This window comes from Bactrocera oleae, chromosome 6, assembly GCF_042242935.1.
Source record: "Bactrocera oleae isolate idBacOlea1 chromosome 6, idBacOlea1, whole genome shotgun sequence".
NCBI classification, from domain to species: domain Eukaryota; kingdom Metazoa; phylum Arthropoda; class Insecta; order Diptera; family Tephritidae; genus Bactrocera; species Bactrocera oleae.
In genome coordinates this window covers 51,528,621-51,544,293 of record NC_091540.1, presented here as the reverse complement: position 1 = coordinate 51,544,293, position 15,673 = coordinate 51,528,621, and the positions used below count along the sequence as shown (strand labels likewise).

The following is a 15,673-nucleotide window of genomic DNA, read 5'->3' as shown; positions in this document are numbered from 1 at the left end:
TATGTTGCAAACACGTATTATTTGAAGCGCGTGTGGCACTAACGCGATATTCGTGTTCATTTGCAACCGGCAATATAGAATTGTGCATAAACGAGGTAAATGTAGAAAACTTCTTCATAGCCGCGCATTTTACTTTGCTTGACTTCTTGGCGGCGTTTGTTGACGTTCAAGTTGAAATTGTTGTATTTGACTTGTTTCAAGTGACAACTGAAAGTGTTTGATTTGTTATTATTTGTAATATTACAGCTCATGTTTTCAACAGTATTTATTTATTTATTTGCTGTATGCAATTTATTTATTTAATAAATAACAACGACACATTCATATACCACTAAACATCTGTGTATATATATGAGAAAGCATATGTATGCGTGTACATATGTATTTCAAAATATTGTATGACGAACAAACGCGTTTATGCGACATTTTCTGTAAGCAACAACCAAGCATTAATTGACACAACAAATCGAAAACATATCCAACACATATTGTATAAAAAAAAAAGCATAAGAATATTAAGCAAAAAAAATGTAAAACTAAATACAAACAACTGCACCAATCATGGCCGGTCATCAGTTTGATTGAAAGCGCTTTGAATCTGCCGCTCCTGTTTATTTGCTTGAAGCGCTGCCCCTGCGTTATCGGTGAGCAAAGCAACTTTGTCGTCGTCGTCATCGTAATTGTTGTCGCAGTCATTGTCGATATCGCCATATTCTCTGCACACAGCTCAACCAGCTAATAGCTCGCTTATGTTGCTTTAGTTACATACTTGCATGTAGTTTTTGTATCAATATTTGTTGTTGTTTATTCAACATATTAAAGTCGCCCATTTTAAATTCCGTCCATACGCTGCTGCAGCAATTGTTTAGAATTATTATTTTTTAATCGCATATAGCCACTTGAGCGCGCCACTTCTTTAGTGGCCCTGCATTTAGCCACTAAAAAACAACTTTTTATAGTACGCTCATAGACACATGATAAGCATTAGCTCATATATACATATGTATATATGTATGTACATATTATTGGTATAACTATATCTAATATTAGGCGTTGCATATGAATAGTGATTTGTTTCGATTAGATCTTTATATGCCGATGGTTATGCTCCAAGCGCATTCCAAGGAGCAAGTTAACGTAAGTTTTAAATTTTTTAGTATCAATAGCTTATATGCGCATACAACTTTTAAATGAGATGTAATATTTAGTTTTAAAAATTTTTTTTTTAATTAAAATTTAATTGAATAAAATATGCTTACCGTGCTCAAAAGCATTTCTTTTATAGTTATGATTTATATACATGTTTATTTTTGGATCTTTAAAAAAAAAAAATTGTAAAACGATTACGAAAAAGTTATTTTAATTTTTTTATTATCTGCAAAAAAATGTATAATATTTGATATACATATATGTATAAGCAAAATATTTGATTATATAACTAAAATGAACTGAATTTCAAGCCGAGTAACTAAGTCCTGAGCCATTTTCGCTTATTGTACAATACTAATGAACGCGCTTTAAAAATCAAAAATTTCTTTGTATTTTTTTTTATTAAAATTCAAAACAAGTTTACTCTCTTGTTTTCAGTAAAAATTGCAGAAATTTCTTTGCAAGAAAATGTTAATTTTTATATCAAATATTAATATATAATTGAATTATATTTATTTTCATCTTTAATCCAATAAAATCTAACGTTTTCATAAACTAATTTTTATACCCTGAACAAAGTATATTAATTCTGCCACGAAGTTTCTAACATCCTGAAGTAAACGACGAAGACGCTATAAAATAAATTTTAAAAAAATATTTAGCGTCGCGAGCTGAGTTGATTTACACATGGCCGTCTGTATATATGCAAACTATTCCCTCAGTTTATGAGATATCGATCTGAAATTGTGCAAATGTCCTTTTCACCTTAAGCAACTGCTCATTTGTTGGAACTGTCGATATTGGACCACTATAGCTTATAGATGTCATACAAACTGAACGATCGAAATCATGTCCTTGTATGGAACACTTTTTTCATATGACGAAATATCTTCACGAAATTTGGCAATGGAACCACTTCGAAGAAATTGTTCAGAACGGATGACTATAGCATAAAGCGACCATACAAACTCAAAATCGACCGATCAAAATCAAGTTCTTGCATGGAATCTTTTGTATTTGTGAAGGATATTATAGCTTCGGCGCAACCGAAGTTAACGTTTTTTATTATTTTTTTCTTATATTTCTGTGCTTTTTAAATTTTTGCTTAGAACAGCTCTTATATATTACCTATCTTTATTACCCAAATTTTATTAATTTTTATTAATTTTGACAAAGATCTGTTTTGATGTGCTTGGAGAAAAAAAAAACAATAAATGATATATAAAAAAAAATGAAAAATATATACTTTATAGACACTTTATAACATGATAAATATCTTAAGCGCAACCGATTGCAACATTCTGCCAACACACGCTTCGCTATAATTTATGAAGCAGAAAACAGAAGATTTTTGTAGATAATAACTCGACGAGATGTTCTTGCTAATCTTGCAAGCAAAACAAATGTTTCATAACTTTTCGTTTAATCACGCTATTTGGCTTTGTCCATTATTAATATATATGTATGTATGTATTTAAGATAAATAAATAAACACACCTTTGCCACACTGTTTGCCACAAAACTAAAGAATTCATTTTAAGGCAAACCAAAATAGAATTTCAAATGAAATAAAAAATTTTACGATTACAACAACTTAAGATTATGCGAATTCAGCGTTGCCACTTGCATACATACACATATACGTGCTTATATAAGTTGGCAAAGAATGTCGCTGCATGTAAGTACATATTAGCGAGCGCTACTTGTACGCTTAGGTAAACATATGTACTTTGAACATCGCTGAAAAATGCAACAAATTTTAATCAACTCACAGAAGACGAGCCGAAAAAAAAACCTACATTGGCAAGTACATCTATTGAACAGGAGTGAAAAAATGAGGACGGTCACACAGCGCGACAATAGACTGGCTGATAAGCGCGTTGCTGCTGCGAATCACAGCCAACGTGCGGTCGTGTGATCGTGCGGGTGGCAAGCGGCAGCAAATCATGTCGTTGCTGCCAACACTTGTACTTGAACGCCAGAATGCTGTTATTCCCCCCAACGACACTGGCATTTATGTATTTGCTGTATGTTAATGCAGACGCTTGTAGGTGTATGAAATAACTTAAAGCACACAAACCTACATACAAACACAGACACACATATATACATATGTACATATATGCATATGATGATAGCAGAGGAGATATCGCGCAGCACAAGCTGACAAAACAGTAGCGCATGTTTTTCGCCATGTCAATGGCGGATATGTTTGCTGCACACTGATTGTGGCAACAATGCCAGCAGCTGTTGTACAACATGAAAGTTGTAATTAAAAATCAATTCGAATTGCCATGCCATGCCAAAGGGAGCATTGCAAAAGAAATTCAAAAAAAAAAAAGCAAGTAAATGAAAATTGCGCAATTAAACGTTTGACGTTGCAAATGTAGCAAAACAAAAACAAAGCGCTGAGTTTCCTTTATAATTTCACATAAAGTCACTTACGTTAAATGCAAACGCTTCGCTCCGCAAGTTGGCTCGAATTAAATTAAAAATGTGGCATTGCCGTTGACATGTACATGTGTATGCATATGTAAATGGCGGCACACAGACGCTTACCTTGTAGGAGATACAAGCTGCCATACACACATATGTACATGTATGTATTTATGTAATTTTATTTGTGTACCGGATACTGTATTTTGCCTCACTGTGGCGGCGGTGATTTATTGCCTGTTAATATATTTATATTGCAGTTATTTGTATGCATGTGTGTGTGCAAGTATTGTTGCTAACGGACACAAAGTGACCACACTTTGCATAATTTTAATGATAGTTAATTTGAATTTGCTTTACAATTCTGTAAATGTTATTAACTTTTAACATACAGTCTATTCTGGTGGGTAGTACCATAATTGTAGATTGCAAGCACTGGTCTAGACTGTTAGCTGTGCAGGAAATTATATTTGTTATTACAAAAATACTGTTTAAAAGTTTTGAAAAAAATAAGAATAATAACTATTTCAAATTGCAATGTTTTTTAAACACTTGTTTTTGTAAATGTAACAAAATATTAAAAATAATGTAACAATAAAATTGCTAGCACATTTTGGAATTAATTTTATTTATTTCTTTTTTATCAACCCCACTTATATATTTTCATAAAAAAATAGTAAATATTAAAAAAAAATTTTTTTATTAATTTATCATTAAAAAGATCAACAATTTCAATTTCTTTATAAACGCTTAAATTGTAGTATATTTCTTATACAAGAAAGAATATAATAAATTTGATATTAAGTATGCAATATTCAACTTACAAATCTAACACAATTATATTCAAAAAAATATGAAAAAATTTGAGTCTACATATATTTAAAAGAAAACATTTTTTTATATAAAAAATTACATTTTTTAAAACCAATTAACTTTTTACCAATTTAGTGGTACAACCAGACATTAAAAATTTTTTTTTTTGACAAAATCTTTGTATATGCATTAAAGTCTTAGCATAGTCTTCTAAATGCAATAAATCTCACTCCTAAAGTAATAAAATTGAAAATAAATAAGATCTTTTTAATATTAAAACTTTTTCAAAATTTTTTTTTTAATAATAAATTACTTTGGAAAAATTTTAACATGATTTTTTCAACTAGAAACACAATTTCTATATTCTTCTTCTGTTCAGGGTATAACAAATTTGTAACGCCAATTGCGAACAATATACGATTTTTATGCGTTGTTGGAGTAATTAAAACCTTATATTGTGCGCAAACGGCGTTAAAAAAAAAATAAATATTATTTTCGAACAGAAGAAGAAATTAGAAACTATGTTTCTAGTTGCAAAATCATGTTTAAATTTTATGCCAAAATTTAACTCTAGAAAAAACCTTTATTTAACAACTACTCTAATTACATTAGTTTACAGTCGCAAATTTTTCTTTCAAATTTGTTGAGTAGTGTTATAGACTTCTTTAATTATAGAGGATTATCTACAAGAGCGCTGTCAACAAATTTTATATGAAAGTTATCAAGTTTTAATTGTAATCTCTCTGAATTGAGGAAAAATTAACGGGCACTTGTATATTCAAGTACGGTAAATTGGCACTAATATATTTTTGGCGAACAATGACGATAGCTAATGACGACACAGTGCTCTACATACTAAGTGCACACGTAAGTGCATATATATTGGCCGTCACCAAGTGATAAGAAAGGTGATTCACGGGCATATATTTTTAAAAATTTGCATTCATTCATTGATTTTGCTACGAATCTAAAATTAGGCGTTACAAATGTATTGAAAATTATTGATAATAACTAACATCCGTACATAAATTTAAAAATATTTAAAAAATTGTTTGTGGATACGAAACACGTGCGTTCTTCAAAAAGTGCTTTTCTTATGCCGTATTTAAATAAATACGATGCATTTTCAATTTAATAACCGCATAGAATATAGTAAAAAATGTAAACTCGATTTGCAATTATTGTTGCAACGCAACAAGACTTTGAAATTTTTTTTTTTTAATTAATTAATTTTGAAAATATTCAATTAAAATCTGTCTAAGAAAGTCATTTCATAAACTTAAAAATTTCCATACACAACCGCATAGTTTTATATACATATGTTTTATATAAGCCAGCATTTTTTTTAATTCCAAATTTCATCAGTTCTTCTCTAGCTCATAAATTATCTCATCATAATAAAATCGGTGCACTGCACTGATCGAAGCTCACTCGATCAGTTCGCACTAACTAGCCGAAATAACGTTATTTTTTATCACACATAAATAGTTGAACGAATAAAAAAATCAATAGAGCAATTAAAACCACCAGATATTGGGTTGTTGATGCTTGTATTTTCCATTTGTGCAATTTAAATCATTCCGGTTTCGCTTAGTGAAAAAAATGCTCGTAAATTGTGATCAATAAAATGAAGTTAATTTACCATGAGCTCAAAACTATAACTATAAAACGATACCGTAGCTTGAAAACTTTTGAGTTTAACACAAGCATTTAGCACGTGCGTTTTGTGTAAGCGTATTTTTTATAACACAATACCGGTTGCGCCGAAGCTATAATACCCTTCACAAATACAAAATATTTCTTATAAGAATTTTATTTTGATTGGATTTTTGCCAAATTTCGTAAAGATATTTCCACAAACGAAAAACTTGTCTATAGAAACACTTGATTCCGATCGCTCAGTTTGTATGACAGCTATATGCTATAGTATTTTAATATCGGCGGTTCCGACAAATTGCAGCTTCTTGAGGTGAAAAGAACGTTTGAAAAGTTTCAGATCGATATCTCGAACACTAAGGGACTAGTTCGCGTATATATAGACATACAGACGGACATAACTAAATCGACTCAACTCGTCACGCTGATCATTTATATATATGTATGAATACTTTATAGGGCCTGTGAGGTTTACTTTTACTTTACAAGCTTAATATACCCGGTTCAGGGTATTAAAATATAAAATTATTCAAAGTTTAACTATGCTAAACAACTCATCGGCCCTATTTAGCCAGATATTACTTTACAACAAATATTATTAATAGCGTATTGACCTAAATTTTTATAAAATTTCAGTAATTAAATAAATTATTTCAGCGATTTAAAATATTCCATTAATACAGAAACTACTCATTTCAAGTAATCAATTAGAATTTGATTAATTCCGATTGAGTATCTAAGTGGACTGATCATTTGTTATACCCATAAAAATATAGTAAATTATGCATAAATGGCGAAAAGCTTTCAAAACAGCTTTATAACTCTAAAGTAAATCTAATTTGGATGGTTAGATAGTTTGCTAGTAAAGTTACAAAAAAAATACCAACTGTTGCCTCCACTAATTGATTTAAAAAATTATATTACTGATAATAAAATTTTAGTTATAAGCAAAAATGTATCAACAAACATAACTCTTAAACTGATATGCTGCTGAAGTGACAAAATTTGAAAGAAAATATTCAAAAGCGAAAATATTTTAATCTCGCTCGCGATTTGACATATGTCTTTGGCACCAATACATACACCATTTACGAATATCCTAATATAAGAGATATGAACTTTCAGTTTCGGAAATAAAATTTTTGATATTAAACATTTATTACTGTTTAAGTCAAAGTATTTAATTAATTTTTTTGAAAATTTATATATTAAAATTATAATATTATAAGAGCGAATATAGTTTCCTCTGGCGTAAGTGCGCTCACAGATCAATTCTCTTATTGAGTGATTTTGAAATTGATTGCCTCGAGTTTTTTAAATTTCAAAATTTAATTTTGGCTGTCAATTTAAAACTATATGTCATGATTCGTAAGCTATAAACAATTATTTAAGAGAACATTGTGATTGGCTGTCGTGTTGGAAGGTATGGCGAAATCGGGTTCGTATCAAACGTCTGCTTTATTATGGAGTATATTTCAAAAATATTAAGCTTGTCATAAATATTCAACAGTTTTTCGAAGACAGGCTATGATTTTAGCGAACATTCTATTTAAAAAAAACACGCGACAAACGATAAAAGAGATTGCCCAATCATTTAGCAATGGGCTGAAGGGTCAAAAATATTCACATCTCTATAGAAAGTACTATTTAGTTGAAAAAAAGCACAGTAATTTTTTTGTAAATATCAACCAAATTGATAATAAAATATTCCTATATTGTTAGTTATAAACAGAAAAACCTTTTCCATTTTAAGAGCGACGGTAAACACTTGAGATGAAACTTTATACCGCCCTCTTACTAACAACGATTGTTGTAGGTGATTATAAAACATGAAATATTATTGTTTTCATAATTTATTGAAAGATTTTCAAGATTGTAATATGTTCGCAATATATATGGGTTTAGTCATGTATTTATGTATATCGTCAACTAAAATGCAAAATAATGTAACAACACTTTTCATATGTTTAGCATATAGGAGAAGGAAAACTCGATACAAAATAGAAGCTGCTGATATTGAAATGAAATTTGAATTTTGGTTATAACTTCATCATAAGTAATAGCAGAAGTTTCAAAAATTTTGTACATATATGTATATATATTATATAATTTGTTGTGGTGAACCGTAATCAATACGAAACTCAATTTTGAATTATTTGATCATACGTTAGTTTTGATTTTAGGTGATGATATTTATGAGGCTTATATATAAAAAAATTCTACTTCAGTTGCATATTATTAATGAATTTTGTGCCAAGCTTTGAGAAAATCACAGAGTAAAATAGTATGTACAAATGTATCGTACTATAGTACATTTAATATCTATATTAAGCATTTGAAATTGATTATACAGAAAACTTGATACATATTTTATCTCTTAATATTTAAAGAAAAATATTTAAATTGATACGCACCATTACTAAACACACACCGATGTCATTACTGTGCACTGTCATTTAATGTTATGATTTGGCGAAAATAATAAAAAACTAATACTATTTAAATTAACTATGCAGGCGCACACGCTAAACCGCAACAATTATTTAATGCAATTTTTTGCTTGCATTCGTTTCACACGCTTATTTTTTGTTCCTTAGTAGAACTGCAATAAATGCCACAGCTTACACGATTTGCATAACAAAGCGGGTAATCACCAGCTCCGCTTTACGCTTATTTTGTGAGAGTAACAATTTTTTTCTGGTTTATTTAAATTTATTTTATTTTGTGCACTTTCCAATTAATCCAACTAATAATATATACACACATTTGTACATAAATCCATTAAAGCAGTTAAAGCTACTGGCGCTAATTTTTTTGTTTTTTGCACACCTTGAAATTTTTCTCTTCGCACTTTTGCCGACGCAGTTTTCTAGTTTTCTGGCACACACACGATTTGCTGTTTCTTCTACGTTACAAAGTCGAGTTTATACTTTTTGAGTAATTTTTCGTTTTACGCCTAAAAATCACATGTACTACACCGAAAACTAATTTAGTTTAAAAAATTTTACAGTTAACACCTTTTGGTAGCACAAAAATTAATTGAAGATTCCGTTAAGCTGCCATTGCGAACGCGAATTGGCTAAACACAAGCTAGTAGTTCGTGTATGATGAGACCTACTGACAGCACTGATTGACGGCGGCAGGCCAGTGGGCGAGCATACTAACTACCCGTGTAGTATGAAATCGTAGCAAACGGCAGGCACTGGCTAACCATCAACTGACATTTCGTTCGACGGCGTACGACGGCGGAGCGAACGTGCGAGCATATGCGAGCGACACGGCACGACGATGCAAACAATCTGCGTAACAGTCAAAAGTAGACTAACATGAATTTCCAACATGAGCAACTACAAAGTTGTACAACAAATGGGAATTACAACACGACGACACGATGATGATGACGACGACAACAACAGCAATGCGCCAGGCAATGTATAACGACAACGAACTACTACGACATCGGCATAAACATCAACAACGACACGATGTACAGCCACAATAACAAATGAACGAAAAAAAACACACACACACATATATATATATATACACAAAACAACAATAACAACAATTGGTTGTACAAGTAAAGCAACGATAATGGTGATAGCATGGCTGGCTGGCTGACTGGCTGCCCGCAGCGCAGTAGCCCGCTCTGTTTTTGATGGTGGTAGTGGTGGTGGTGGTGGTATGGAGATGGTGATGGTGGTGGGTACAACGCTGCTGCAACAATACTCCTAGCAATAATGAGTGCCGAACAACAACAACCACCAACAAAACATGAGAGTACATCAAGAAAACATGAGGCAATCGCAGCAATAAGACACACAAATACATGTTTACACAGAGGCAAACACACACACATATCCACATATAGACCATTATTTGCAAAGGGAGTAACGAAAGGTTAGCGGAAGGTAACTAACGAATTGACACACAAACACAAACTACTACAGAAGGAGCGTAATTTTGTTGAGCACGTATTATACAGTGAGATAGAGAGTGTTTGGCTGCAGACTGAGCGAACCAAGAGAGCGCGTGAAAATTCAATACGAAGTGCATAAAAGTTGTTAAATTGCATTTGAGTGAGTTGTGCTGTTGAAGAGCTAGTGGCAGAGTTGACCTATGACTATACTCGTGCAACTGTGTAGTTGCAGCAAATGTGTGTGTGTGTGCATGTGTGTGTTTGCAGTGGCGACGCGCAGTGTTTTAAGAGAGTTATAAGAAAAGTTAAATACAGCACATGTAATAAAGAGTAACAACAATCAAAAGCAAATTGAAGAACAAGAAGTGCATAAAACTACAACAAAAAATAGCAATAACAAATGATAATAATGCTAAATGAGTATGTACACATACTACATATGTACATTGCAGAGTGGAGTTGGACAAGGAGTTTTATTGTAATACACAACAACAACATTAACAGTAAAAAAGTTGGCCCTGCAGCGAGAGGTATTGGCCAGCAAATGTTGCATATATGTACATATGTATCTACGATTGAATTGCTGCAAGCGGGGTGGTTAATTGGGGTACTTGTAAAGTCCCAAATACTTGTAGAGGAATAAACTCGATTGCAGTAGGATAAAACTTGTGTATTTACAAATGTATAATGAATATTGATATTCGAAGAAATTGAAGAGAACAAAATTCAGACATGTAATACAAATCTTTCAGCATAAGCAAGTTTATTGATCTGTAGGTTTATGTGGGAATTCGAAAAAATACAAACCAGGAGTTTATTGAAAAAAATATAATATATTTATAATTGCTAAAACCTAGATCCTTCAATCCTTCATTACTAGAAATAAAACACGTTGAATGAAAGTTAGACTTCTGAGATTGGAGTAAATTGATTTCTTTAATACTCACTATAAGAAAAGGATATATGTATTTACTTAGCTGAGCAATAAAAATCTCATATTTACTATTTAATTAAATTAAATTTAAATAAATTTTAAGAAAAAAATATATATAATTGGGTACACAAAAAAAAAATTATTAATCATTAAATTTTAAATCGAAATTTTATGGAAGATTTCTTTCAATAAATCTTTTTTTGTTGGAATTTCGTAGAAGATTTCTTTTAATGAATGCTAAAATAACGTAAATATTTCCAATTAAATTTTTTCTGAAACGTAACCAAGTATTGAAAAAAGTAAGCAGAACATACAAGTATGATGTATGAATACTAAATATGCAAGAATATATACTTATTTAAAATCGAAAGTTTAACGGCACACCTAGTGTTACCGCTTAAACAAAGATGATTTTTGCGATTTTTTCAAAGAAAACTACTGCATGAAATGTTTTAAAATTTTGAAGATATATTTATATATACTTAATGAATATATATAATGAATGAAAGAAAATGCTAAGGAAAAAAATTTTGGCGCGCTATTCGTTATTTGCCAAGTTGGTAAAACACAAAAGCCTTGACTGCTGCAGTGATTGTGGCCTTGATCGTGGCTGGTAATAAAAAAAAAACATTACAAAGACTACTAATCTAAGGGGTATTGCTGATACAAGAACATACGACTTTTAAACATTTTGCACAAAAATCAGATGCCTTTTTGCTTCTAATCTAATTTTTTTTTATAAATATATTTTAAAGAACGTTACTTAATCAAAATTAAACGTTATTATATGAAAAATATGATTATTAACTTTCTCCGATTTTTTGTAACAAAGTACAAGAAAACATGTATGATATTTTTTTTTGAATTTGTCTAAAATTCTAAATTTTATAAAAAGCAGCAGATATGTTTTCTAAAACCTAAAATATGTACATATGTATGTAGCATATGATATTCATAAAAATTTATTCTTTTTTTAATTTGAATTTAAAACACAAAAAAATTTATTATTAATTAATTTTATAATTGATTTCATGACCTAAAATTATAGCAACATCGACAAAATGAAATAATTATATTATATTACAATACATTAATTTAAATTATCTTCATTCAGAGTACGAAATAAAATGTTTCTACTTCGAAAGTTGAACAAATTTCTTTGAACTATTGAGAACACATTTTTGTTTTCATAGTATACGACTTGCTTACTTCCTAATTAAAGAACGTACTTAACTAAACCGATATTAAAATCCTTAAAAGCCGACGGCGGAATTGAGTGAAATCCAAGAAATTACTTCGTAAGGTGAGTGCACCGTATGCCATATACCATATGATATAATAGCAACACTCTAAATAATGGTGCATAAAACTAGCAAGGGTTAGTAAAAGTTGATCAAAAACAAAAAAAAAAAAAAAAAACTTAGTTAAGAAATACAAAGAAAACTGGATTCCTTAATGCAACCACACGCCACCTTTCACCACAAATTTCAATGCATTGCGCTCTCTTATAAACTGATTGTAGTGCTTTTAAAAAGTACGTTCTCTTCAGATTTATTTATTTTTGTTTTACACAACTATATATATTGTTGTTGTTGTGCAGGGTTTGTTATTTCAGGAGTGTGTGGCATGCACGTTCGCTCATTCATGCTCACCACGAGAATGTACCTACAAGATATGTCTTCGTACTACACTAACAGTAACAACAAAAACAACACAGTATAGATCATGTGAACAACAAACAGACTATGGTACATATCTACATACAAACATATGTACATCTGTACAACTAACATTGATACAGCAAACAGCGACAGCAGCATAACATCGGCAATAATGATAATCATTAAAGTGGGCAGGCTGCTGCTACCACACTGCCGCCTTAACGCTGCAACACCAACAACAGCAACAAATGTGACAGGCAATTGTATGCAAAGGTTGAACGGACATCGGGCAAATACTAGTGGTATATAGTTGTTAAGAAGATCCAGCATTGAACCGGTTGTGTTGGACGTCCGTCTGTTTGCATATGTATGTGTGTGTGTGTGTTTGTGTGCTCAACAAAACTCTATCTACAAGATACAATACAACCAACGTCGTCGCAGTCGTCTCATATCTACTGCGGCCATAAATAAAATATCTACAGGCAAACAGGCAGGAACACGCGAGAGCAAAGTAACAAAAGAGTGCGCCCTATCCAGTGTGAGCGAGATGCAAAATGTGACAACGAAAAATCGACAACACGAATCAAAAGAAGCGTTGAATATGAAGCAGAGTGGTTAGATTACAGGGGAAGCGGTGCGCTGAGGTGGCGCTGTAGCAGAGTGTAAGAGCGCGTGTATGCGTTTGTGTGTGCGCTGGGCGTTGAGTAGCGTAAGCGACAGGCAAGCAAAAGGAAGAAAAATGTATGACTGGTCGCAGCTTTGGTTGGGGCGGTGGTTGAGCGCATAGACATGTATGCATACATACATATATACACAGTTCAGTTTGTGTTTGGCAAGGGGTGCGGCGCGTCACATTAACTTCATATCGCGCAAGTGAGCGAGTGAAAAAGAGAAGAACATGGAAAAAATTAACTTAACAACTAGAAAAATGGCTGTTATTGCATGTTGCGCTGTAAATGCCGCTGCCACTGCCACGGCGCGGTAGCATAAGCACTACGGCAACAAAACATGAAAACAATAACTACAACACGATTGCATGCATACACACATACACACATATGTATGTATGTATGCGCGTGCACTTATGCAGTGGCGCGCACACGAAAGTATGTTGTTGGTAGCTTTGTAAGCGCAATTGAGTAGACTATGTTGCGCTTAGTCGCGCTTTTTTTCTATGTTTTTACGGTTACTAGAGTTGCTGGAGGGAGTAGCTCCCCTGCGTACGCGCTTCCAAATGGGAAACAAGAAAAATTAGAAGCAGCAAGACAACAAGCGAAAACAACGGTAGCTACAATGTACAAGTATTTTCGAGCGCGCATACACACATACATGCATAAACACATATACATGTATGTAAGCATGAAAAGGGGTGGGCCAGCGTGTTTTGGCTGCTCGAATTGTGCGCTGATGAGTCCTCTGCTCAGCGTCGCTAGTCGTCGCGTTAACCTTTACATCTGGCAGGGGGCAGTGTTTGGCGCGCGCTTAAGCAATCGCTGACAAGCATTGAGCATTGAGTGAATTTTCTACTTTTTCAATTTTTTCCGTGCGACAATATCTGCTAAGCGTTACTGATGTTGTGTTGTTAATGTTGTATTGTGTGTGCGTATGCGTGTACTTTTACCATTTTATTATTTCCATTTTTTCTGTTTTTGCTTTCATATGTATTTTTTTTTTGCCTAACCATGCGTTCTGGGTTGTAGTAACGCTTGTTATTATTTGTAACTTTGGGGTTATGCTGCTACAACACGCTGAGTGACTGATGAGCTAGTCAGTTATTTGGCCTTTTTAGTTTACAGCTTTCATATTGTTGTTTCTATTTCGTACTTTTGTCTAATTATTTGAAGTGGCTTCATAAAAACGGTATGTATTTCTATGTGCTGTTGCATTGGTGTCAGAGCGAGATAGCACAGCTATACGAAATGATCCTCGTAGTTGCTTAAAGTTTAAAAGTTTAAGTACAATACAGGTTTGTATGTGTTAAGTGGAAATTCATTGCATGTTGTCGTTGTAATTCTACATATGATGATCCTTGGAAAAAGTTACTGTTTTCTTTGTAGACACCTTGTATGTTTGGATAAAGGCGTTGGAACGATATATTATAAAGAATATGGTCCCTAGTTAATGTTTGTGAATTTTATTTTATTTTTCATGAATATTTGACTACTTTTAAATCCATACACCGTTTCTTGGGTGCCTAAAATTTATCGGAGTCACGATTTTTTAAATGTGGTATATACGATATGTATGTATGTATGTAGGAAGTAAGATTGCGAAATTCCTCAAATTATGGCTGGTTAAAAATAGATTTGTGTAATAATTTGGACAGAAAGTAACTTTGAACCACAAAGGTATATTCCCGCTTTTTAGGAACTAATAGATCCTAACTTATATTTATGTTTTCTTCAAACTTTCCAAGTATTTGTATGGTTATTGTAGATCAGACTAGATCATTTTTGAAAGCAAACAAACAATATAATACTAGGATGAAAACCAATGAAAGCGCAAGATAAAATATTAAAATTTAAAGGCAATATAATTTACGCGCGATCTGAGCTCGTTAAGGTGGTTGAATTTTTAAGGGTTAAAAACGGTTTAACTCAATCACCGGTAAAACTACTATAGAAAAAAGTTATATAATAAAGTTGTTAAATTTGTTGGCAATAGAATGATATACAACTTTTGTATTAACACTTTTTTCATATAACCTCTAAAAAATATTCAAATTTTTGGGTTTTTAATTTTTATCTCGTATAAAAGAAATTTTTCTTTGGCGAAATTTGTAGCAAACTTATTTAATTATGTCTCAAATAAACTGAATTTTTTTATTTTTAAATATTAGAGAAATCCTATTTGACTTAAAATCGAAAAAAAAAACATAATTTTCAATCAAAAATTTCCACGTTAAAATTTCAAAGTCAGTAGGTTCTATGTTTGCTGAACTCGCTTCTTTCTGTTTCAAAGGCTTCTGCATCTAAATATATGTAAGTTAAAAATCATACAGGTTTTAAAGTGGACACCAAAAAATATTTAAAAGCATTAATTACTATTTAATAACTCGCCTGTATCGCCTTACTTTGCTTCGAATATGGACTAACCCTCAGCCAT

General features: G+C 31.9%; 1 protein-coding gene across 2 annotated transcripts in view; it reads right to left on the bottom strand.

Annotated features, from left to right (window-relative positions):
* mirr (iroquois-class homeodomain protein mirror) overlaps window positions 1–15,673 on the bottom strand; it is a 138,832-nt gene that overhangs the window by 29,413 nt on the left and 93,746 nt on the right. The window contains exon 1 of one of the 2 annotated variants that reach the window (XM_036359147.2): window positions 8,469–9,383. The exons of the other annotated variant lie outside the window; for it this stretch is intronic. Within the exon in view, the coding sequence (XP_036215040.2) occupies window positions 8,469–8,510 (42 nt within the window). The 5' untranslated portion in view covers window positions 8,511–9,383. Of the gene's footprint in view, window positions 1–8,468; window positions 9,384–15,673 lie in introns of those variants that run through there. 2 annotated transcript variants of the gene reach the window in all.